This window comes from Balaenoptera physalus (genome assembly GCF_965194825.1).
Source record: "Balaenoptera physalus genome assembly, chromosome: 14".
NCBI lineage: Eukaryota > Metazoa > Chordata > Mammalia > Artiodactyla > Balaenopteridae > Balaenoptera > Balaenoptera physalus.
In genome coordinates this window covers 87,302,721-87,326,883 of record NC_138893.1, presented here as the reverse complement: position 1 = coordinate 87,326,883, position 24,163 = coordinate 87,302,721, and the positions used below count along the sequence as shown (strand labels likewise).

At 42.7% G+C, this 24,163-nt stretch overlaps 1 protein-coding gene and 1 long non-coding RNA gene across 6 annotated transcripts in view; one reads left to right on the top strand and one right to left on the bottom strand.

The window, feature by feature from the left end:
• The window catches only part of LOC309642742, a 335,590-nt gene that overhangs the window by 171,616 nt on the left and 139,811 nt on the right, over positions 1-24,163 (bottom strand). The window lies entirely within an intron of this gene.
• The window catches only part of HKDC1 (hexokinase domain containing 1), a 265,615-nt gene that overhangs the window by 208,815 nt on the left and 32,637 nt on the right, over positions 1-24,163 (top strand). Inside the window, exons 1-6 of one of the 5 annotated variants that reach the window (XM_082424444.1) lie at positions 377-1,506; positions 5,772-11,822; positions 12,437-12,617; positions 17,272-17,434; positions 23,108-23,256; positions 23,359-23,478. In XM_082424444.1, the coding sequence (XP_082280570.1) occupies positions 12,555-12,617; positions 17,272-17,434; positions 23,108-23,256; positions 23,359-23,478 (495 nt within the window). In that variant the 5' untranslated portion in view covers positions 377-1,506; positions 5,772-11,822; positions 12,437-12,554. Of the gene's footprint in view, positions 1-376; positions 11,823-12,436; positions 12,618-17,271; positions 17,435-23,107; positions 23,257-23,358; positions 23,479-24,163 lie in introns of those variants that run through there. The other 4 variants (XM_082424445.1, XM_082424446.1, XM_082424443.1 and 1 more) reach the window with 4 other exon arrangements.

Here is a 24,163-nt window from a genome sequence, read left to right as displayed (position 1 = left end):
GAAGCTACTTTTGGCAAATTTGGGTTGAGGAGGCGTTTTTGAAGTCCTTTAAAGCTATGCTCTTAGAATCTGCCCAGAGATTCAATATCATGTGCTCCTTAACCAGTCCAGGCCTTTGAAAAGCCCTTGGTGCTTATAGAGGCTTGGGAAAGGCTTGTAACCTCAGTGACTACTTTGTTGTTGTTGTTGTTGTTTTAACATCTTTATTGGAATATAATTGCTTTACAATGGTGTGTTAGTTTCTGCTTTATAACAAAGTGAATCACTTATACATATACAAATATCCCCATATCTCTTCCCTCTTGCATCTCCCTCCTTCCCACCCCCCCTCCCTATCCCACCCCCCTAGGTGGTCACAAAGCACCGAGCTGATCTCCCTGTGCTATGCGGCTGCTTCCCACTAGCTAGCTATTTTACATTTGGTAGTGTATATATGTACATGCCACTCTCTCACTTCGTCCCAGCTTACCCTTCCCCCTCCCTGTGTCCTCAAGTCCATTCTCTGGTAGGTCGGTGTCTCTATTCCCGTCAGTGACTACTTTGAACTGCTATTTGACACACCTGTAAAGTACAGTGAAATTGATAATTCCCTGCTGGGAGATAGGAGATAGTTTTTTTTCAAGTGCTTGTAATTAGGTTGAGATCATATATATTTTTTAAAGTTCCTTAAGTAATTTGTAATGTTCACAAATTGACTTATTCTTTGCTCTTAACAGCTGCATTTTCATTTTCTTAGCATGTTTATCATTCATTGTTATTCTTTAAAAACTGATAAATAAATGTTGATCACATGTATTTAAAAGTAGTATATAACATAAATTTGAAACAAAGCTCACTTGGAAATAAGAACTTTCCCCTAAGCCACACTTCTGCACATTAACTTACCTCTAACTCTATATACATAAGCCAAGTAAGTGTAAGCCATGTTTTAAAAATTAATTTTTGTCAAAGGAATATATACATAGCTTTAAAAACCAGAAATAAGCATTTTCAACTCTATTATCTATTTCTTCTAATATTTACCTCATTGACTCTGCATAACATACATCTCCTACTGTCTCTTGAGTCATCATTTTAAAGCATTAGCTACTGATTTCCTTTTATAGTAGGTGAGGATTTAGCTTTCTTAAATCACTCCTTTCATAAAAAAAAAAAATCACTCCTTTCATAAATCATTCCTTTTCTCCACTGCTCTTTTGATATAGCTATTATTCCTTTTTGTAGTTGTTAAATCAGTATTTTAAAATTATATTCATGACTTTTCTGCTACTTTCTAGGCAATTTCTCCAACTTTATCTTCTAACCTATTGAAAATTTAATTTTCTCTATGTTAGTTTTCATTTCTTAGAGCTCATTATTTGATAGTTCCTTTTTTCATTTTGAAAATAAGAGGAGTAACAAACAGTGTAATGTCTGCATCTGAGAAGAGATTCAGATACACATTTGAAAAGAGAGTTACAGAATTCAGAAGAATAAAGGGGAGTATGGCAATGTGGGAGAAAGAAGGTAAGACTTTTGTTGCTTATTATGAGAATGTTGGCATTCTTTCATTTTTTTTTTTAATTGAAGTATAGTTGATTTACAATGTTGTGTTAGTTTCAGGTGTACAGCAAAGTGATTCAGTTATGTCTATATATGTGTGTGTGCCTGTGTATATTCTTTTTCAGATTCATTTCCCTTATAGGTTATTCTAAAATATCGAGTATAGTTCCTTATGCTATACAGTAGGTCCTTGTTGGTTATCTATTTTGTTTATAGTAGTGTGTATATGTTAATCCCAAACTCCTAATTTATCCCTCCCCCCCTCCTTTCCCCTTTGGTAACCATAAGTTTGTTTTCTATGTCTATGGGTCTATTTCTGTTTCGTACTTAAGTGCATTTGTAACATTTTTTTTTAGATTCTACATATAAGCGATATCATATGATTTGTCTTTCTCTGGCTTACTTCACTTAGTATGATAATCTCTAGGTCCATCCATGTTGCTGCACATAGCATTATTTCATTCTTTTTTATGGTTGAGTAATATTCCATTGTATGTATTTACCACATCTTCTTCATCCATTCATCTGTCAGTGGACACTTAGGTTGCTTCCATGTCTTGACTATTGTAAACAGTGCTGCAATGAACATTGGGGTGCATGTATCTTTTCAAATTATAGTCTTCTCCAGATATATGCCCCGGAGTGGGATCCCTGGATCATATGGTAATTCTGTTTATAGTTTTTTAAGGAACCTCCATACTGTTCTCCATAGTGGCTGTACCAATTTACATTCATACCAACAGTGTAGGAGGGTTCCTTTGAGAATATTGACATTCTAACAGCTGGCAGTCCTGAGTTCTCAGAAAGTAGATGCTTTCAGCGCTGGCCTTTTCTTGGAGGCTTTCAGCCACTAGAAGAGTCTACCTTGAGATGATAGAAGAAAAACCTCCCATGATTTAGTCTCCTAAGTTGTGCACAGTGATTTAATTTTGTCACTACCTGGTCCATGTACTGTGACTTTTTACTCAATTATATGTGCAAATTCACATAAATGATTTCCAGCTGAATTATCAATTCTGATAATTTAATTTTTAGTAATATTAGAACTCATATATTTTCACATATTCTTTTAACTATAAATCTTGCCTTGATCTTAAAACTTTTTAATTTCTCTTATTTTCCTCAGCTAATGCTCTTCTTCCCTTACCAACTTAATACATCATATTGTATTGTTACAGCAAAGTTTACAATGTGTGCATGTGTGTATTATCCTTATTCATTTACAGACAATCCTAGTACAACTGTATGTATTTCTCAGAGGCCATTATCTTATTAGTGGGATTTAAACCACTCAAAGCTAATTAAGAGTGCTGTAAAATGTAACCAGAGAATATGAATGTTTAATACAATCAAAAAATATTGGAAAATGTGTTAGAGAATACATCTTTAAATTATTCCCAGAAGTTTTATTAGGACGTTCCCTGTAGATTCATATAAGTTTTTTATCAGTTATGGCTCAAAGTTAAATTTCTCTTTTTGAACTTAAAACTCTTGCTAGGAAAAAAGTACTGAATTTTTTTTTAAGTGTCATATAGTTCCTCTCCCTCCCCCCTGCTCCCACCCTTGTTTTTAGTTATCCTCTTGTTCTTGTTTCATGGATACAATCAATATCTTATTTCCCTAAAGATATTATAGTTTTTGTTTTAAGTTTTTTTCTGTTTCCTACATTTTTTTTTTTCTTGTTTGGTTTTTGCTTTTACCATTGGAAACTTTTCTTTAGTGTCTAGTAGTCTTAGGCTATGTTCATATTTAAAAGTGAGGAATTATGGGACTTCCTTGGTGGTCCAGTGGTTAAGACTCCATGCTTCCACTGCAGGGGGCACGGGTTCAATCCCTGGTTGGTGAACTAAGATCCCACATGCCTTGCAGTGTGGTCAAAAAAAAAAAAAAAAGTGAGGAATTAAGCTAATAGGAAGCTCTGTTTACATGGGTAAGGCTTTTGGGTTTTGATGTAGGTTGATTGGATCATAAGCTGGCTTTTTTCTTAATTGAGAAATAATTGACATATAACAGTGTAATTTTAAGGTATGCAGTGTGTTTATATATTGTAATATGATTACTTCAGGAGCATTAGCTAATACCTTTATCATGTCACATATTTATCATTTCTTTTTATGTTAACAGTCGGTAAGATTTAGTCTCTTAGTAACTTTAAAGTTTATAATACAGTATTATTGACTATAATCACTATATTGTACCTTAGATCTCCAGAACTTATTTATTTACTAGTTACAAGTTTGCACCTTTAGTATCGCCCCAATTCCCCCATCCCTAGCCCTTGGTAACCGCATTCTACTCTCTGTTTTTACAAGTTCAGTTTTCTTAGATTCCACATATAAGTGAGATCATACAGTATTTGTCCTTCTCTGACTTACCTCACTTAGCATAATGCCTTTAAAGTCCATCTATGTTGTTCCAAATGGCAGGATTTCCTTCTTTCTCATGGCTAAATAATATTCCATTGTATATATATATACACCACATCTTCTTTATCCATTCAGCTGTTGACAGACACTTACGTTGTTTCCATATCTTGGCTATTGTGAATAAAGATGCAGTGAACATGGGTATGCAGATATTGCTTTGAGATACTGATTTCAATTCCTTCCGATGTATACCCAGGAGTGGGATTGTTGGATCATATGGTACTTCAATTTTTAATTTTTTGAGGAACTGCCATATTGTTTTCCGTAATGGTCATCTCAATTTACAATCCCACCAACTGTGCACAAGGGTCTCCTTTTCTCCATATCCTCACCCATGTTGTTATCTCTTGTCTTCTTGATAAAAGCCATCCTAACAGGTGTGAAGTGAAATCTCACTGTGGTTTTGATTTGCATATCCCTGATGATTAGTGATGTTGACCATCTTTTCATATATTTGTTGGCCATTTATATGTCTTCTTCGGAAAAATGTCTATTCAGGTCCTTTGCCCATTTTTAATTGGATTATTTTCTTTTTTTGCTGTTGAGTTGTATGAGTTCTTTATATATTTTAGATATTAGACCTTTATCAGATATATGGTTTGGGAATTCTCCCATTCTGTAGATTGTCTATTCAATTTATTGATGGTTTCCTTTGCTATGCAGAAGCTCTTTAGTTTAATGTAGTCCCACTTGTTTATTTTAGTTTTTGTTTCCTGTGTTTTGGTGACTTATCTAGGAAATCACTGCCTGGACCAATGTCAAGGATCTTTTCCCCTATGTTTTCTTCTGGGAGTTTTATGGCTTCAGGTCTTACATTTGAATCTTTGATTGATTTTGAGTTAATTTTTGTGAATGGTGTAGGGTAAGTTTCATTCTTTTGCATGTGGATATCTAGTTTTGCTAGCACCATTTATTGAAGAAACTGTCCTTTCCCCATTGTGTATTCTTGGCACCCTTGTCAAAAATTAGCTGACTATATATATGGGGGTTTATGTTTGGACTCTCTATTCTGTTCCACTGCTATGTGCCTGTTTTTATGCCAGTACCATACTGTTGTGTTTTTTTTTAAATAAATTTATTTTATTTATTTATTTTTGGCTGCAATGGGTCTTCGTTGCCGTGCGTGGGCTTTCTCTAGTTGTGGCGAGTGGGGGCTACTCTTCGTTGTGGTGCGTGGACTTCTCGTTGCGGTGGCTTCTCTTGTCGCGGAGCATGGGCTCTAGGCACGTGGGCTTCAGTAGTTGTGGCACGCGGGCTCAGTAGTTGTGGCTTGCGGTCTCTAGAGCACAGGCTCAGTAGTTGTGGCACATGGGCTTAGTCGCTCTGCAGCATGTGGGATCATCCTGGACCAGGGCTCGAACCCATGTCCCTTGCATTGGCAGGCAGATTCTTAACCACTGCGCCACCAGGGAAGCCCCTACCATACTGTTGTGATTGCTAGCTTTGTAATACTGCTTGAAAGCAGGTATTCTAATGCCTCCAGCTTTGTTTTTCTTTCTTATGATTGCTTTGGCTAAATGGGGTATAAGCTGACTTTTTTAGTGTATGCCCCAAATATCAGCATCTGTAGGGTTTTTTGAAAATAAACTTAAAAAAATTTTAGAGTAGTTTTATGTTTGCAAAGATAATACAAAAGAGTTCTCATATACCCCACGCCCAGTTCCCCCTATTGTTAACATCTTACATTAGTGTGGTACATTTGTTATAATTAATGAACCAAGACTGATACATTATTATTAACTAAAGTCCGCAGATCATTTAGACTTCCTTAGTTTTTAACCTAATGTCCTTTTTCTGTTCCAGAGTCCTATCCAGGATACTTCATTACATTTAGTTGTCACATCTCCTTGGACTCTTTTTGACTGTGACAGTTTCTCAGGCTTTCCTTGTTTTTGATGGCTTTGACAGCTTTGAGGAGGACTAGTTATGTATTCTACAGAATGTCCCTCAATTGGGATTTGTCTGATGTTTTTCTTAGGATTAGACTGGAGTTACGGGTTTTTGAGAGGAAGACCACAGAGGTAAAGTGCTATTCTTATCACACCATGTCAAAGGTACATACTATCAACATGACCTCCCTGTTGATGTTAACCTTGATCATCTGACTGAGGTAGTGTTATCAGGTTTCTCCACTGTAAAGTACTCTCCCCGGCCCCTCCCCACCGCCTTTCCATGCCGTATGCTTTGGAAAGAAGTCACTGTGCACAGCCCACACTTCAGGAGTGAGGGGTGTGTGCTCCACCTCCTTGGAGGTGGGGGGAGGTAGCTACATAAATTATTTGGAGTTATTCTGCGTGGGAAATTTGTCTTTTCTCCCATATTTATTTATTCATTCAATTTATTTATATTAGTATGGCTTGATGGGTATTTATTTTATACTTTGGGTTATAATCCAATAATACTTCATCTTGTTGCTCAAATTGTTCTAGCTTTGGTTATTGCAAGCTCTTTCAGTTGGTCTTGTGTCCCTTTGATATATCCTCATCATTTGTTTTTGTTGTTGTTACTGTGTTTTGTTTTTTTAGCATTCTTATTTTTTTTGGCACTACAAGATGCCCAAGACTCATCTTGTATATACTCTGCCTAGTTCTAGAATCAGACATTTCTCCAAGGAGCCCTGGTTCTTTTTTTTTTTTCGGGGGGGGGGGGTGGGTGGGTGTGGTGAATGATACTAGAAACCAAGATCTGAGTGCTAGGTATTCTTGTTGCTGCTGGGTATCATTGCTTCCAGGGTCTCTCAGCTCACAGAGCAAGGAAATATATATGAGTATACCAACTTATGTACATATACATATCTACAAGTATTTATGTATATATATATATCGTATGTGTGTGTATATATACAATATATCTATCCATCTGTATTTACATTAAGCTAATCGTAGGTTTATACTGATGGCCTCAACTCTAATCCAGAACCTGGGTCATTCTAGCCTTCTCTACTCGCTTGTCTGTGGTCTCCCACTCTAGCAGTGAGAAAACTACCTCCCGCCATCCACCCTCCATTTACTTGGTTGTCTAATTCCAGTATACATTCGGCCCTCTGTATCTGCAGACTTGAAAGCTGCGCATACACAGGGCCAACTATATTCATTGTACTACACTTTTTTACATAAGGGACTTGAGCATATGCGGATTTGGGTATCTGCAGGGGTTCCAGGAACCAATCCCCCACAGATACTGAGAGATGACAGTACACTTACAGTGATTTCAGAATTATTAAGCCATGCTCTTGGGAAAAACAGCTTTACCACCCAGAGTACTCACTCATTTCCAAAGATACTCAGGTCAGCATCTTTTCTTCCCATCCCCTTCAGTGAGGCTCTTTCTTACATTTGTAATACTGTTATATTGTCATTCCCATTGCATCCATGATATCCTGAATATTTTCTTAAATTCACATACATTAAATTCATTCTTTGTGCTATAAAGTTGTATGGGTTTTGACAAATGTATTGTCATATATTCACTGTTACAGCATCATACAGAATAGTTTCACTGCCCTAAAAACTTCTCGGTGCTTCACTTACTCAGCCCTCCTTTCCAAACCCCTGGCAACCACTGATCTGTTTACTGTCCCTATTGTTTTGCCTTTTCCTTATCTGAGGCCATATAGTTTTACCAGAGGAAAAACTGGATCCCCCAACTCCTCCCAATGAGGGAAGAAAGGGGTGTATACAGATAGATGTTTGCTGGTGAAAATTGGACAGAAAAAAGTGGTTTGGGGTCTCACTGTTGAATTTGAGGGTTTCATTTGATGGCCCTGTTTTCTGTCTTGTGCCTCACTACCACTTGGGTGCCTGATGGTCCCAAGTCCAGGGGCTGTTGGGTTCACTCTCTCCAAAGAATAAACACCTGTTCTCCTCTAGGGGTGGGGGTGGAGTGGTCACTCATTGCTCTAGGCAGAGGGCACACCTGGGGCCTAATTGCTTTTTTATATACACTTTTAGCCAATCTCTTTTTTTTTCAGCCTCTTGCTTTTCTGAAGTATCAAGGCCTTTGATTCCTGAGCATTTCTAGAGTTACAGATGTCATTGCTCGTTTCTTGGTGCAGTCACTCTCTGCAGGCACTGAGGTGTCAGTGTTTCCTCTGCTAAGCTGTTACTTCTCTGTCAGCTTTCTGTCTTCCAAAATTATGTTAAGCTCTCTTGTCCTTGTGGGTTTATGCCGCACTTACGTATTTTGCAAATACAGCTCTTAATGTACAGTTGTGATAAAAAATAATTGTGTGCGGTTGATTTCTTTCTTTTTTCCCCCCCTTTTTTAAAAATCAAATTTATTTAGGTATTATTTACATACATAATAATATGCACACATCTTTTAAATTATTAAAGATTAATTAATTAATTGATTTTTATTGAACTGTAGTTAACATACATGCTCATTTCTTCATGAGCATTCCCTGACTGCTCTTGGGTCAGGAATAAACCTATAAAAAACTATCAGTAGTATTCTTTTGAAACTTGCTGAAGTTAACATTTCTGCTTCATTTGTGGTTGCTCCCATGGCAACACCATAGTAACTGTAACTGCTGGCAGGGTTTGAAAGTTTCTACTTTGACTTTCTTTTATGGCAGTTTGCTCTTTCACACACTCTCTTTCTTATTCTTTTGCAGCATGTGGAATACCAGCAGGGCAGACTGTTTTATATTATGGACAACTTAACTTTGGACATATCAATAAAAAAATAGGGGACAGAATTCAAGATCTGTTTTCTTTAGTAACAGGAATAAAATATTTATAAAATTCCTAATTGTTTCTATAATTCCAATAAATGGAACTGGTACCTTCTAATGGTTTACAGTTATGGGTTTTTTTAAAGTTTATTCAAGTTTATTTATTTGCTTATTATTGAGGTATAGTTGATGCACAATATTATATAAATTTCAGGTGTACAACCTAGTGATTCACAATTTTTAAAGGTTATATTCCACTTGTAGTTTTTATAAAATATTGGCTACATTCCCTGTGTTGTACAGTATATCCTTGTAGCTCATTTATTTCATACATAGTAGTCTGTACCTTTTACTCCCCCACCCCAGTCTTGCCCCTCCTCCCTTCCCTCTCCCCACTGGTAACCACTAGTTTATTCTCTATATCTGCGAGTCTGTTTCTTTTTTGTTATATTCACTAATTTATTTTTCAGATTCCATATATAAGTAATATATGTTTTATGTTTTACTGAATGTACTGAAAGGGCTGCATGCATTTTTTTTATCCTAAGGGATTAAATGGGATGAGATGAACTAGCAGTTTTCAGAAGGGGTACTGAGTTAGGTGAAGGCTTAGATTAAAGAGATGCTTTTAGTGTGCCCACTATGGGATGCATGGCTTCTCTTATGTGATCTCATTTACTTTTATTCTGCAAATGACCACAAGGGAGCTATGAACCCTTTACAGATACGAACTTGGAGCCTTTGTCTTCAGTCAGGGCAGAGCCAAAGTGGGAAGTCAGGGCCTGTGCACTTTCCACTGGGCCAGTTTCCCTAGCTTAGGTCCTGTATTTCCCCCGTGCTTTGCTTCCAGGTGAATGAGAGCCAGTGTAGCACAGTGGGTAAGCATGGACTCTGAAGCCACGCTGCCTGCATTCAAATATCTATTCTACCATGTACCACTTGGGATCTTTGCCTCAGTTTCTCTATCTGTAAAATGGAGAGAATGATAGTTGTGGTGGGAATTAATATTGTAAAACACCTAGTAAACATTATATCAATACAAGTGTTTACTAAATAATAGGTAAATTGTGTTGCACTTCTTGTCCTCCTACTGTGCTCAGTACTTAAAGGAAAGCAGATATTGTCTTTAGGTCTTCCCATAAGGGCCCAGCTCTGTGGAAACAGAAATATGTATAGATGTGAGAGAGTTCCTTCTTACATGGAAGATTTGGGCCAGACAGGTAATATGTTTTAACTAAAATGTCACTTAGCGCTAACCCTCAAATGGTGTTCTTAAGCAAAATCTAAGTGCTTATAAGACTTGTATATCGCTGAATAGCTACGTAGAGCTTTAATAAGGGTGAAAAATTACAATGGTTGAACTGAAATAATCAGATGAGGAATGGTAAAATAATTAATTATTTTGTTTTTCTAAAGTGAGGGGGCTGAGCTAGATGACTTCAAATACATGTGATCTTTATAATCATTAAGCTTCTTGGTTTAATCAGCTAGCTCAGACCTGGAATGTAGATGCTAATGTGCTTAGATTAAAAAATGGAATGATGTAATAGCTGAAAATCCTCTGGTGTCATTTGCCTAATTAAAATCCCAAAAGCTGCCTATCTGGCACATAAAAGCAACCACTAGATTGCAGAGATCTTTGGTTATAGCTTTGTGTCCTTTTGTCCATGAGCCATTGTAACCCCTTATCCCTATGTGGAATAAGTCAATGACCTTGGTGCCGTACTGCACCTCAGAGGTTACTTTTTAAATGAGGGAATTAAGACAATACTGTTATCACCTGTAGGCAGGTGACCTGCCCAGGATGTTATCCTCATCCAGTGCAGACTCAGGGACAGCACATCTGTTTCAGAATACCAGTTCCACATGGGGAATTGAATAGTGTCAACAACTAAAGATTAGCCTTTGCTTGTTTGTAGAAACGACAAAGTAAAGGAGCTAGAAGAGTTCATAGTCTGAGGGGTAAACACACTGGAAAGGATAGTGTTTCTCATTCTGGGAGACGGTTTTCTATCAGTCTGAGAAAAGCATCTGAGTAATTTTAATCAAACACCCTGGGCTTAGGCTAGACTTCCAATGGCTTATCCACATGATGGATGGATAAAGAGCACTGATTGGAGAATCAGTGGCTTCTGAAGAGGCGGCTGTTGAAGCTTCTCGACAGGCAATTGTCTGGCAATTGTCTTGATTAATGAGATTATGCAGTTGCAAAGCAAACAAAGCTGAGGCTGCTAAGTTGACCAGGAAAACTCATTTTTTTCCCTTTGTATTGTAGAGCAGGTGCCTATAGGAGCAGAGAAACACTGGGGTGCCCAGCTGACCTTCATTAACATCAGATCAGTTGCTAATTTTAGTAAACATTTGATTAGTATTTGGGATGTTATGGTCAGGAATTTCTTCATTTGCCATTTTCCCCCACTGGGAAGATCGTGTTGAAGTGATATCTCTGTGTTTAGTTTTCCAAGTACTATTGACCCTTGAACAACTCAGAGGTTAGGGACGCTGGACCTTCCACACAGTCAAAAATTTACTTATAATTAATAGCCAGCCCTCTGTACAAGTGGTCCCCCCGTATCTGTGATTCCACATCTACAGGCGGATTCAACCAACCCTGGATCATGTAGTACTGTATATTTATTTACTATTGAAAAGAATCCTTATGTAAGTGGACCCATGCAGTTCAAACCTGTGTCGTTCAAGGGTTAACTGTGGTTGGAATTCTTGACAATAACCCGACAGAATGCTGCTGCTAGTAGTAGCTATTAACTGAGTATCTATTGCATGGAAAAGGAAGAAAGGCAATATTATGTATTGTTTAAGAGGTGGGCACTGAAATGAAACTCCTGGGTTTCATTCCTCACTGTACTATTTACAGGCTTTGTGATTTTGAGCAAATTAACCTTTCTGGGCCTCAATTTTCTCATTTATAAAATGGAAATAGTAAGTGCTCCATCCATGTTAGCTGCTGCTGTTAACAGCATTGTTGTTGTTGATTTCATCAGCTGACCAATGACTGCGGGAAGAGTGCAAGGTCTGTTGTACCCATACATTGACCCCTTTCTGGGTCCTTCTCACATCAAGTATGATGGAGGGAGATAAGTGAGTGAACCAGATATCCTGGTGGTCTGAGACATTTCCCGTCTGTGACTTCAGTTTTTCTCTCCAGCAGCAGCTTCCCAGTGAGTACGGGTGACTTCATTCTTTCTCATGGATAATTTTTTTCTGGTTCATTAGCTGGGATATCAAGGTTTTCTGGCTTACCATTGTGAATAGATAAACCGTTATTGATTTTTTTCCATTACCAAGGGCTGTAAGCTAAGAGATTTGATTGGTCACAAATGAAGGAATTTGCCCCAACATTCTTGAAACCTCTCTGACCAGGGCAATACTTAGTCTTAATTAAGATAGCGCTCTTGAGGAGCAGAGAGTTAGGAGTTATATTCCTGTGCTGAGAAGAAAAGGACTAAAGAGAAAAGCCTGAGACTAGACATTTGCAGAGCAGCTCAGCTGGTTGAGAGTTGGCTTTGTTTAACGCCCAGCTTCTCAGAAGATTTTCCTCGGCTGAGTGGGCTTGGTGGGACATTAGCTTGAGAATGTTGCTTAGCAACGAGATTTTGTGGGACCCGATTCTCAAAGAGTCAAGCAACCCATCCCCTGCCTGCCCTCCACCAACCCTCAGCTACCATCCTGAGCCTCCTATTAGACAATCAAGTGTGTGCTGGAGGGAGGGACCAGAGACAGGGGGCAAAGTTTAATCATTGAACTAAGCAGACTGGAAGTATTTAATCTGTAGCACCTAGTTCCCCGGAGGGATCCAGTCTGGACTGGAAGTGGGCAGCGCTCCAGAGACGTGGGAGTGAACGCCACACGGAAGTATCTGCTCACCTCAGGAGAAGCCAAACTTGGGGAAAATGTTTGCGGTACACTTGATGGCATTTTACTTCACCAAGCTGAAGGAGGATCAGATCAAGAAGGTAAGGACTCACAGAGCTGAGAGATACCTGGTTCAGTCTTCCCTGACAGAGTTAATCGATCCCGTGCCTACATGTGAAGAGATTTAAGAGAGCTTATTAGAAAAGGTACACGGTGCACAGAGGCAGTAAAAACTCACGGAAGGGGAAGAGGAAGTAAATCTCCTATGGGCTGCACATTGCATACTGTCCTGAGCCTTCAATTTCACTTGGACTTCCTGGCAGATGCCAGACGGGAAGGGGATGAGGAGAAAGTCTTTAGAAAGCTTGAAGACAATTGTGTTTGATGTGAGGAATGTTTGGGGGAAAGGCTACAAAGGAGAGTCATATTTAAAGAAAATTTGAGAACTCAAAGTAATTCACATGATTCTTCACATGCTTGAAAGGATATAAATACGGATACCAAGAGGGGTGTGAGTTTTCTGCATACAGTAATCAAAATATGTATTGTTGGCACGTGCTGTTGGCCAGTGGTGTGCTATTAATGATGTGCATTATTTTGCCACTTTGCCCAAGAAACCTGTCTACAAAATTGATTCCAAGGTCGGCTGGTGAAAAGTTGCCAAGGCTCAAATGGGAGCCAGCCACCAGCGTTCTCTCCTGGCAGCCTAGAATGAGCCCAGCCTGCCCCTCTAGCCACACCAGCTGCCAGTGGCAGGGCTCTGGGCACAAGCATCTCTCAATTTATAGATAACAGAAGTCCTCCCAGCAGGTGGATTTAGCCAAGATTACCCAGGTATTTAAGGTGGAGTGAGGATTAAACCAAACCTCTGAATCCTCCTTCAGCATTCTTTCCATTGTGTCATGATGCCTCCTGGCTTTTCAAACTGAAAGAAAGAAAGCATGGCACCTGGCAGCCTTCCTGTGCTGGGTGGGATAATCTCCCACTACATTCTGTTCATTAGGGAGTCCGGTTGCAGGTTATAGCAAATCTTAAAATACTGTAAATCAATCAGAGTTATCTTAATTTTCATTTATTGATTAGATTCATGGAGCTCTCTACTAGCTTCTTAAGGAGGTGGGAAAGTCCTGTACAGCACTGCTTAAGAATTCATTTTCTGTTACGACCTCTTAGTAAAGATGTAACCTGCATGGTGTCTCTCCAGCCCTCAAGGGGAGTCTTTGGACCTTTATACCTCTGGTTCTAGCAAATTAGTTGCGTTTCCTTGGGCCCCTTTGTGGTGGTTAACCTTTAGTTACACCCAAGAATCAGGCTAGACATGTTTGTCCGCCAGCCCGGGTGCAGGCCCAGGAGGCGGGATTGCAGCCTCCACTGATCTGTTCCAGGTCCTTCTGGGAGGAGGGTCAGCATTTGTCAAGGCCTGGGGTTGACCCCTCTCTCTCTCCCAGGGGAAGGCAAGATAGCTAAGAGTGAGCTGAGCAGGGATAGCCAGGAGCACTTTCCAGCCACCTTGATGAGTGAGCCAGCAGGTGTCTGGGGTAGCAAGGGTGGCTGGTTTATGAGTTGCTGCGTTGAGTCACAGGGTCTGAGAACACCAACTCATTCACTCCTCCTCGTGGTGACAACACACCTGGTCAAAAGGCACGGGCTCTTTCTGCGTCCCAGTCAGGTAGCCAGTCCCCTCCATAGTTTCTGTGCTTCCTGCTTCTAGAGTTGTCAAGATCCTGGGTGCTACTTGCCTACGAGGGTTACTATTCAGACCCTGGAACAATTTTTTAAAATTTCCTTATACCAACATTAAAACTAAACCAAAACAAAACAGGAAGGAAGGGGAAGAAACAAGGAAGGAAAGAAGGTAGAGAAAGAGAAAGGAAGGAAGGAAGAGAAAGAAAAAGAAAGGAAGAAAGGAAGAGGGGAGGAGAGGGGAGGGGGAGGGGAAGGGAAGGGGGGAGGGGAGGGGAGAGGAGAGGAGATCTTTTCCAATTCGATGTAGTGACATTATTTGACCTATTGATAACATTGGACCGGGTCTGGTCACTGACCTGCAGATTGTTCATTCATAAGAGAAGAACTGGTTAGGTTTTTCCCTGTGTACTTTTTACAGTTTAGTAAGTCAACATTACGAAAAGTGGAAATGTTACCTTTAATCCCACCCTTCTCACAAACACTGTCATGTTTGCCACGTGGAAGCCCTGGTTGTCTTTTTTCACAGTGGATGTTTTTACAGTTATATTGAGCATACCACTGTGGATCTGTATAGTTCACTTACTGTTATAACGTAACCACTTCAGTACATTTCTCCATAATTATCTTCCTAATGTTCAGTCAAGTTGGATATGCCATAATTTAACCTTTTCCCTCTTGTTGGACATTCAGCCACTTTCATAAACATTTTTTTAACAAATAAAATATTGCTATGATAAACATTGGTGTGTATTTAATGTTCTCCATATTTAGGATTGTTTCCTAAGGATAGATTCCCAGAAGTGACATCACTGGGTTCAAGAGTTGAACCATTTTATGACTCTCGATTCATAATACAGGATCTTTGGACTAAGTGATCTGTAAAGTCCCTTCCGGCTCCCACATCCTGTAATTCAGCAGCTCTGAGCTTGCATTTTTGAATTTGCTCTTCATACGTTAAATGTGATGCTTGTTGGCTCTTTTGTTTAGAAGATATCCCGTGTCACATGGTTTGTGAGTCACTCCTAGAGTGGGCTTGGTTTTCTGAACTCAAGTACCCTTCCTTGGTGCCTGCGACTTGTGGGCCTGCTTATACGGGCCTCAAATCACCTGTTTAGATTTAAAATACAGCCTTTTTGTCCCAACGTATGTTTCATTCTTCCCTTCTAACTACTGTACCAGGTGCTGTGGAAGATACAAAGAATAAACAAGAAACTGACGCTAAGTTGACATTTGTCTGTCATAACTTTAACTTACTGAAAGAGCAGGAGTAGTGACCCAAAGTCCTGAATGACTGTTAAACTTCAGCTGGCAAACTACCCCCAAAGGGCCTCAAAACCACTACTTACATACAAAGGATGATGCTACGGGGTTACCTGGAGGAGGTCTTTATACTCTGGGGCTGAGCAGAAATGAGCAGTACGTTCAGGGGCACTGTCTGAAGGACCTTGGGGTGACAAAGAAGCAAGTTCAGGTTCCGTGTAGTACATCTCACCCTTCCCCAAGCCCCAATTACTTGGGTCACGTCCCTTCTGTCGGTTTTCTCCTTGTGTGTTGCTGTGCCAACCAATTAGTCATAAACAGACTCGGGGTGAACAGAAGGCCCTTAATGAAGCATGACCTGGTTCCATCCTATCTTCTCAAATATGCTGAAAGCCCAATTGTCCTCTTTTGTTAATGGCTCTCTGATGGTTTTCTGGCCTCTCGCTGGCCCCCAAGCCCCTGGAGCCATGGACCACTTCACTGGCTTAGGACTCCATACTGGCCCTGGACTGAACTGGGATGCCTGGCCTCTAGGCCTGGCTGATGACTGGGTACCTGTCTTATGATAAAGGTCATGTGACCCCTGGACTTTGGTATAACTTGTCTGTTGGGCTTGTGGGTCCTGCACAAAGCTGTGAAGCAAAACCAGGCCATGGAGCGAGGAATATGGAGACTGCATTATAGTCCCAGGGCTGCCACTTACCGATGGCTCTCCTCCTAATGCTGCTTAATGGCTCTGAGCCTTGGAGTCCCCATCTCTCAATTAGGAGCAATAATTTGGCCTTACCTGACTGCCTCAGATGGATGTCTTGGAGGTTAGATGAGGTGACATACATGAAAGCACTTTGTATACTGCAACAAATGTTCTTAGCCTTAGATAAAAGTGTGGGAGAGCAATTCCTGCAGGAATGTGCCAAGATGAAGCCTCCTTGTGACCTGGATGAGTAGAGAGGCTGTTCAGTAGATAAAGCAGGGTGGCAATACAGGGCACCTATGCCACTGTCCCTCCTCCTGATACTCCATCCCAGCGAGCCCTGGGAATCTAGGCTGCCACCACCAAGTGATTAGCGTTAGCATGGGGAGGAAGGTAATATGATGTGACTTACTACCTTCAAATGGACTGTGCCCAGCAATAGTAATTTTTACATCTTCCCTCCACTGGGGTAGCGGCCCTTTGTCCCAATTTTCTGGTTACTTGAGTGACATGCACTCATTTCCAATAGCAATTTGATCTGGCTTTAAAAATTAAACTTCATCTTAGTCAAAACAACCTCAGTTAAAAACAAAATGGAAATTTAAAAGCACTGGACTTTAGAGGTTGCACTTGGAAACTGAATTTAGCTCTGATCTTCCTAGCGGCCCATAAACAAGGGGAAACGTGTGAATATATATTGTTATCATTGCACAAAAGAAAGCTTCCATGTTTAGGAATTTGAGGTTCAAGCTATAGCTAGTCTTTTCCAGAGGAGAGGCAATAGGACAACGGTGAGGGCCTTGAACCGGGAATTAGAAATTGAATCCTTCTTCGTTTTTGCCCCTCCATTGTCCCATCAGAAAAATGGGGAAATCATTTTTTCCTCAGAGCTTGTTTTTCAGAGGAATAAGTCCCCACCTCCCTGGCTTTCCATTCCCTTCTGTTCTAACTCCCCAGCTTGTTGAGTGGTCAGGCAAGGGACCTTTGGGAATCCACATCAAGAAGCTGTCCCGAGTCAGGAATGCAGCTTCATGCCTGGAGTGGGAATTTACAGCCTTGAATAGAGGGCAGGTGTCCCCGGCAGCCAACCCTGATCACTCTGCTATCTGTTCCAGGTGGACAGGTTCCTGTATCACATGCGGCTCTCCGATGAGACCCTTTTGGACATCATGTCTCGGTTCCAGGCTGAGATGCAGAAGGGCCTGGGGAAGGACACCAACCCCACAGCGTCGGTGAAGATGCTGCCCACCTTTGTCAGGGCCATTCCAGATGGCTCAGGTGAGTGGGGCTGGGGGCCGCCAGGGACCCTGATCCCCCTGGTTCCCTCCTGGCTGATGGGTAACTGAAGTTTGCTCCTGTTCCCTAGCTTACCTCTCTAGCCCTCTCTCCACATCCCCCCCACCCCCCGACTCTCTATGCTTCAGTCATGCTCGGTACCAAAAGTTTTGAGCCAAAGTTCAAATGCACCTTGTTTCTTCCCTGCCTGCCTTAGCCCTACACACTCTGTTCCCTCTCCTGTTGGAGAATCCCAACACTCTTCCCCTTATGAACACCAGCTTGGCTTTTCCATCTCAGTGTAGAGGTTACTGCCTCCATCTGGAAGCATCCCCATGCTGGATTAGGTTCTTATCAGAGCGCCTGTCACCCTGCTGTGTATGAATGTCTCCCCACTGGACCAACACTCCCTGAGGGCAGGGTCTGTGTCTTCTTCACCACAGCGCTCTGAGCGCTGCATAGTGCTTGATGCATACTAGGCCTGAAATATTTGTAGAATGGATAGTAAATGGCATTTCACTCCTAGGTATCTAGATTCTAGGCTATAGATAGGAAGTAGTGGAAGATAGTGTGACATAGTGGCAAAAATATTAAATAATAATTGAAGAAACCTAGGTTCTAGGCCCACCTCTGTCATATCTCAGTGACCTTTGGCAAAATGTTTAGCCTTAATTTTTCTATCTGTAAAATGTGCTTTCTACTGCTGCTGTAATAAGTTAGCACAAACTTAGCAGCTTTAAACAACACAAATTAATTTTCTTACAACTCTGGAGGTCAGAAGTTTGCAGTGGGTCTCCCTGGGCTATAATCAAGGTGTTGGCAGAGCTGCATTCCTTCTGGAGGCTCTGGGGAAGAACCTGTTTCCTTGCCTTTTCCAGCTTCTAGAGGCCACCTGCATTCCTTGGCTCATGCCCCTTTCCATCTTCAAGCCCCAGTATAGCATTTTCAAATCTCTGACTCTGACCCTTCTGCCTCCCTCTTCCACATTTAAAAGCCCTGTGATTACATAGGCCCACTCAGATAATCCAGCATAATCTCCCAACCTCAAGGTCAACTCATGAACAATTCTGATTCTATCTGCAACCTTAATTCCCCTTTGTTACATAACCTAACATATCCATAGGGATCTGGGGATTACAATGTAAACATCTTGGGAGAGCCATTATTTTGCTTACCACAGCCTAGAGACCTCTGGAGGGAATCTATGAGGTTCCATCAAACTCCTTCACTCTCAGCCTCTGGGTAACGCCATAGGAGGGAAAGGAACTGGTATCTACCAGGCACCTATTATGGTCATGCGGTGCTAGGGACTCACTGTCTCATACAATCCCCATAAGAACCCCATGGTGTGACTCTTATCCTCAGGTCAGATGAGCACAGTGAGGACCAAGGGGCTTCCTCAATGTCAGGGCCCCAGTTCTGCAGCCAAGCTCCAGCAGGGGCTTTGGGGCTCTTGAAGGAGCAGGGACCTTTGATCGGATTAGTGGGCTTTGGGCCCCTCTGGGACAATGCCTGGGCCCAAGTAGCTTGGCTCTGCCGTGTGAGAACTGGGAACTGTGATGGGAAAGACCCGTTCCCTTGCTGGTGGCGGTTGTGTAGTGGGCGGTGTACCACCATGGAGGAACACAGGCTGTGGAGAGAGACAGTCCTGCTTTGAAATCTCTGCTGAGTTCTGACACTGCTCTTTGAGAATGCTGTGGGGACTGTGTCCTTGATAGATCATCTGGGGCATTCTGAGGAAGCACCTGAATCATGAGGTGTGTGAGGGAGGGAACCCCAGGTCAGAGTCCTCCTGGCTTTTGGTGCTTTGGTTCCTCTTGTAGAGGTGTGTCCCCAGAAGCAAGGGAAAGTGGACTTTGATGGTGTGAGGCTGCTGGCCAGGTGTGCCTTCCCGACCCCGGCTGCTTCAGGAAGGTTTGGAAGTGAAACCGACCAAGTTTTAGAAATTGCGTCCTCCTCAGGCCAGGAGACACCACCTCCTTTCTTCACTGTCTCCTTAGAGCCTCTCATCACACAATAAATCTCACCAGTGATCCTGCTGCAGTGAGGTCCCTGGGCCCAGAGTCCCTGTGGAGCCAGGTGACCTTGTTAAGTCCCAGAACCACTGTACTCCTGTCCTCATTACTAAAAGGGACATGGCCAGTTTGTCCCACCAACTTGTAGGGTCGTTAGGATCAGATAAGGTCATGTGGAAGGAATGCTCTCAACTATTCAAAATGTCCCAAGTCCTACAGAGTTCCTGGGAGCTGGTGGTATGATTTCATAATTATATCCTCGTCTCTTGGGGCCTCCATTTCAGAAATGTATTCAATTTCCAGAGAAATCCTTTTGAGTTTGCCTACTCTCTAGTTTCCCCTCCTTTCATCTGAACCTCCCTGAGAGAGGGGGTAACCTGATTGAGCCTTAGTTACCTCCCAGCCTGTCAGTCAGGGAGCAGCAGTTGACTGTTCTTACAAGTGCCTTAAAAGCATGGTTATCGTTTGTGCCTTCTCTTCTGCCAGTCACCAGGGAAGGGGGACAGGAAGTGCCCATCTTGTGATTAGAAGGTGACAGTGGTTCTTTAGGCCCCATCCCAGCTGCCTCTCTTCTTGGCCTCTGTCTCCAGGCAGCCCCCTAGGCCTCCCGGAGGGTGAGCCTTGCAGGTTGAGCCCAGGAGCCCCAATATTGTCAGCTGATGGGCTCAGGGGTCTGCATTAGGACAGGGGTCCCGCACTTGCCTGAGCATAAGACTCACCTGGGACGATTCCTAAACATATGGCTTCTCAGGCCTCTCCCCCTGGAGATGGTGAATCTCCAGGAATATACACGTTCAGTCCTCCCGCGCCTTTGGGAGATGCTGCACTAGGGAGTGGGGAAGGAGCCGGAGCACAAGCCCTGGCAATGGCTTAGGAGAAGGAAACCCCTGGCGTCCACGGCTGCCTGGAGCCCCTGAAAGGTCACTGGAGGATCGTCTACAGCTGGTGGATTCTCAAGGACACCTCACCTCCTTGAAAGATCATTTCTCTTTTTAAAAATTAGTATTCTTTTTATTTTTTAAAACTGTGACAATTGACATATAACATTAGTTTCAGGTGTACAACATACTGATCAATATTTGTATATATTACGAAAAGATTGCAACAGAAAGTCGAGTTACATCCATCAACACACACGGTTACAAATTTTTTTTTCTTGTGATGAGAACTTTTAAGATCTCTCTTAGCAACTTTCCAATATGCAATACAGTATTATTAACTATGGTCACCAAGCTGTACATTACAGCCCCATGATGAGAGGTCATAATGATCTTAATAATCACCGTAAAGATCCTGATGGCCCCCCTGCCGCTGTTGCCCTCTTCTTCTAGGCAGGTCCTCCTTTCCCTGGGGTCCAATGAGTCCTTTCTCTGTGTCAGAGTCACAGAAGGGATCACACCGTGCGGTTTTTATTAAAATCCTCCAATCTATCCTGGTTGGTGTCAGAGGCGTTTTCCCAACATCTCAATCAGGTCTTGGTTAAAATCTTTCTTAAAATCTTTCTGTGGCTCCCCCTCACCTTCTGGATAAATCCCAAATTTCTTGGAGGTGGGGTGGCTTTTCCAAATCCTTCCTAATTTAACCTGAGACTGCCTGCCAGTCTCATTTCTGTCACACATCCCTCCTGCTCAAAAGTGCAGACCTTTCCCGCCCCAGGCAATCTCATTCCTTTGCTCATGGCCTCCTCTCCCTGGACCCCTGCTCGCCTCTGTCTGGCTGGCTGACTCGCTCTCTTCATCACTCAGCTCTGTATCACTTCCTCTGGGGTGTTGACTCCTGCTCTGATTTAGACACTGCTCCCTGTGCTTCCCACAATCAGAGCACGTGCCCTACTGTGTGGAAATGGTTTATTTACTTGCCTGTATTTCTGATGGGCTTCCCAGGGGGCCCACAGTCTTTCATCTTTGCATCCCTAGCACCTGGCATGTCACTTGCCACAAAGTCAGTGCTCAGTAAATGTTCGTACGTACATGGATGGTGTGATCTACCCTCTTTCCTGTGCAGCACCTGTGATAACACCTGTGAAAGCATCTCTTGCTTGGTACATGATGAGTGCTAATAAAGTTGCACAGGATTAGGTCCTTGGAGTCCCTCCCTGAATAAATGGCTCCATCACGTTCCTTGCAGGGCTGATCTAGGGAGATAAGAATCTTGCTTTCCAGAAATCTCCACAAAAGCAAAATATCCAGCTGGCTGGGTCTATAAATGAGGACTCTAAACCTTGTTCCACCGACCTGCAGCAGCAGCTTGTTTAGAAATGTAAAATCTCAGGCCCCACCTCCACTGAATCATCGTCTGCATGTTAACAAAACTCTTGGGCGATTCACATGCACATTAAACTTTGAAGAGCGGTGCTCCACGCCATTGGGAGGGCTTGCCACTAGTTCCTTGATTGCTAGGAACAGAGAAACCCAGTCAAGGCAGGTCAGGAAAGGAGGCTTGTAGTACAAGGACACATAAACCCAAAAGGGAGACACACAGGACCTTGTGGGAATCAGAGGGCAGGAACCGTGGTACACTCAGGCTTCAGGGGAACTGGAACTTAGGAATTTTCCTCCACGGTTTCAGCCTACATACATGTGGCCACCTTGGCTACCCAGCTGACCTCTGATGTTTGGGATGCTTCCACTTCAGTTTTTACCACCTACTAGCAATTTTCCTCTATGTTTTTCACATTTCACAAGGAGTGAATCTGAATGGCCAGCTGGTTCCTTAGATTCATGCAGCTGTGTTTAGGGTCACATGGTACCAAAGAAAGGCCACTTGGGTGACCATATTTGTGGTCACGGAGTTTCACTTACACGTGCCTTGGCCATATGTCATGAAGCATGCCTGGTACATGCAGCCACTTTTCCAGCACAGATAATTCTATACAAAGACTTGTTGGTTCAAGGGTTTGCACACATGAGTTCCCATCCCATATCCGTGGCTGATGCTGAAGATACTGGCAGGGTCCTAGGCAGGAGCTCTGGCTGGAATCCGAGTTGAAGTCATCAGGGTGGGCTGCCTCACCCCAACATGTGTGTCATTTCCACCTTTTTATTAATAGCATCTGTCTTATACTGGACTCGGTCAGGTTACATTTTCTCCTTTTGGAGTGGCTCTGGCCCAAAATATTAAGCATCCTTGGCTCCTTAAGGACCAGCATTTGGTTCTCGTCTCCTTTCCCTCCTGGAGTGTCTCCTCTCTGCTCATAAGACGGAGGCTCGTATGGGGCTGCTTTCTCCTCCCTGCACTCCCCCTGCCTTTTCTGCCGTTTGCCCGTTTCCCGGAGTATCAGCTCTCTCCTCCCAGTTGCCGGGGTTGTGGCGGGCTAGAATAAGCTCCACTGTCAAGGCCCATTTCTAACACCACCTGTGTGAAGGGAGTTCACACTTGCCCTCTCCAGATGAACACGTTTATTCCCTACGGGATGGCCCAGTGGGCAGGGCTGAGGCTGCAGAGGCAGGCAGACTTGGGTCACACCCCAGCTTTGCCCCTTGGAGGGCACAAATCAATGGGCACACTTCTGGAGTCTTGGCATGTGGGCATAATGATACCTGGCTTGTGGGGTGGTTATGAGACTTCATGACATTTATTACAGTTCCAACTTCGAATGCAGAGCTTGCTATTTAGCAGACCCTCAATAAATGATAACTTTTTTGGCTTTGTTTTTTAATAGAAAACGGGGAGTTTCTTTCCCTGGATCTTGGAGGATCTAAGTTTCGAGTCTTGAAGGTGCAAGTCTCCGAAGAGGGGAAACGAAATGTCCAGATGGAGAGTCAGTTCTACCCAACACCCAATGAAATTATCCGAGGGAATGGCACAGAGGTAGCAGGGCAGGGGCTCTGTGAAGGTGGGGGAAGGCCTTGGCATCAAGTTCCTGGGTGACCGTGCCTTAGCCCCGTGTCCTGTGCTTTCTCTTCTCTGCAGCTGTTTGAATACGTAGCTGACTGTCTGGCAGATTTCATGAAAACCAAAGAGCTGATGCAGAAGAAATTACCTCTTGGCCTAACCTTTTCTTTTCCCTGCAAACAGACTAAATTAGAAGAGGTAAGGCTGGCGCAAGGGAGGGAAGGAGCTGGATAGGATTTGGGTTTGGGGCTGGAGAATGGCACGTGCAGGGGTCAGGCTGGGAACAGGAGAGATCAGCAGGAGTTTTCTTGTTTGTTTTTTCTTTTTTTTTAAACAGTGAGGTGGAATTGTGAGGCAGGGAATATGTTAACATGGCCGCCTTGATTTTACACTGTGTCCTAGGGGCACAGCACAGGGAACGACATGGTTTTCACCACCAAGCTCAGTGGTTCTCAGACCTTGGTTGCGTCGGAATCCCTGGAGGGTTTGTTAAACACAGATTGCTGGCCCCCATGCAGGAGTTTCTTAATCAGTGGGGCCTTAGATTTGTATTTCTAATAGGTTACCGGGTGATACGAATGCTGCTGGTCTGGCGACCACTCTCAGAAGCATTGACACAGCTAACTAGAATAAGAGGGGGAAGACTTGGGGAGTCTCCCTCTACAGTGAGCGCTTAGGAGGAGGACTGAAGTGGGGTCATTGGAGTGACAGTGTTACTGAGCAGACCCAGCGCCTGGGATGTATAGTCTAAGCTGTGCCACTAGCCAGCTGGAGTCTCCGGTAATCCATCTCTGTGTGCCTCAGATTTCCTCAGATTTTCAATTTGTAAACAGGCAGAAGGCAAAGCTGATCTTGCGTGAATCTGTGACAATAAACAAGGGGC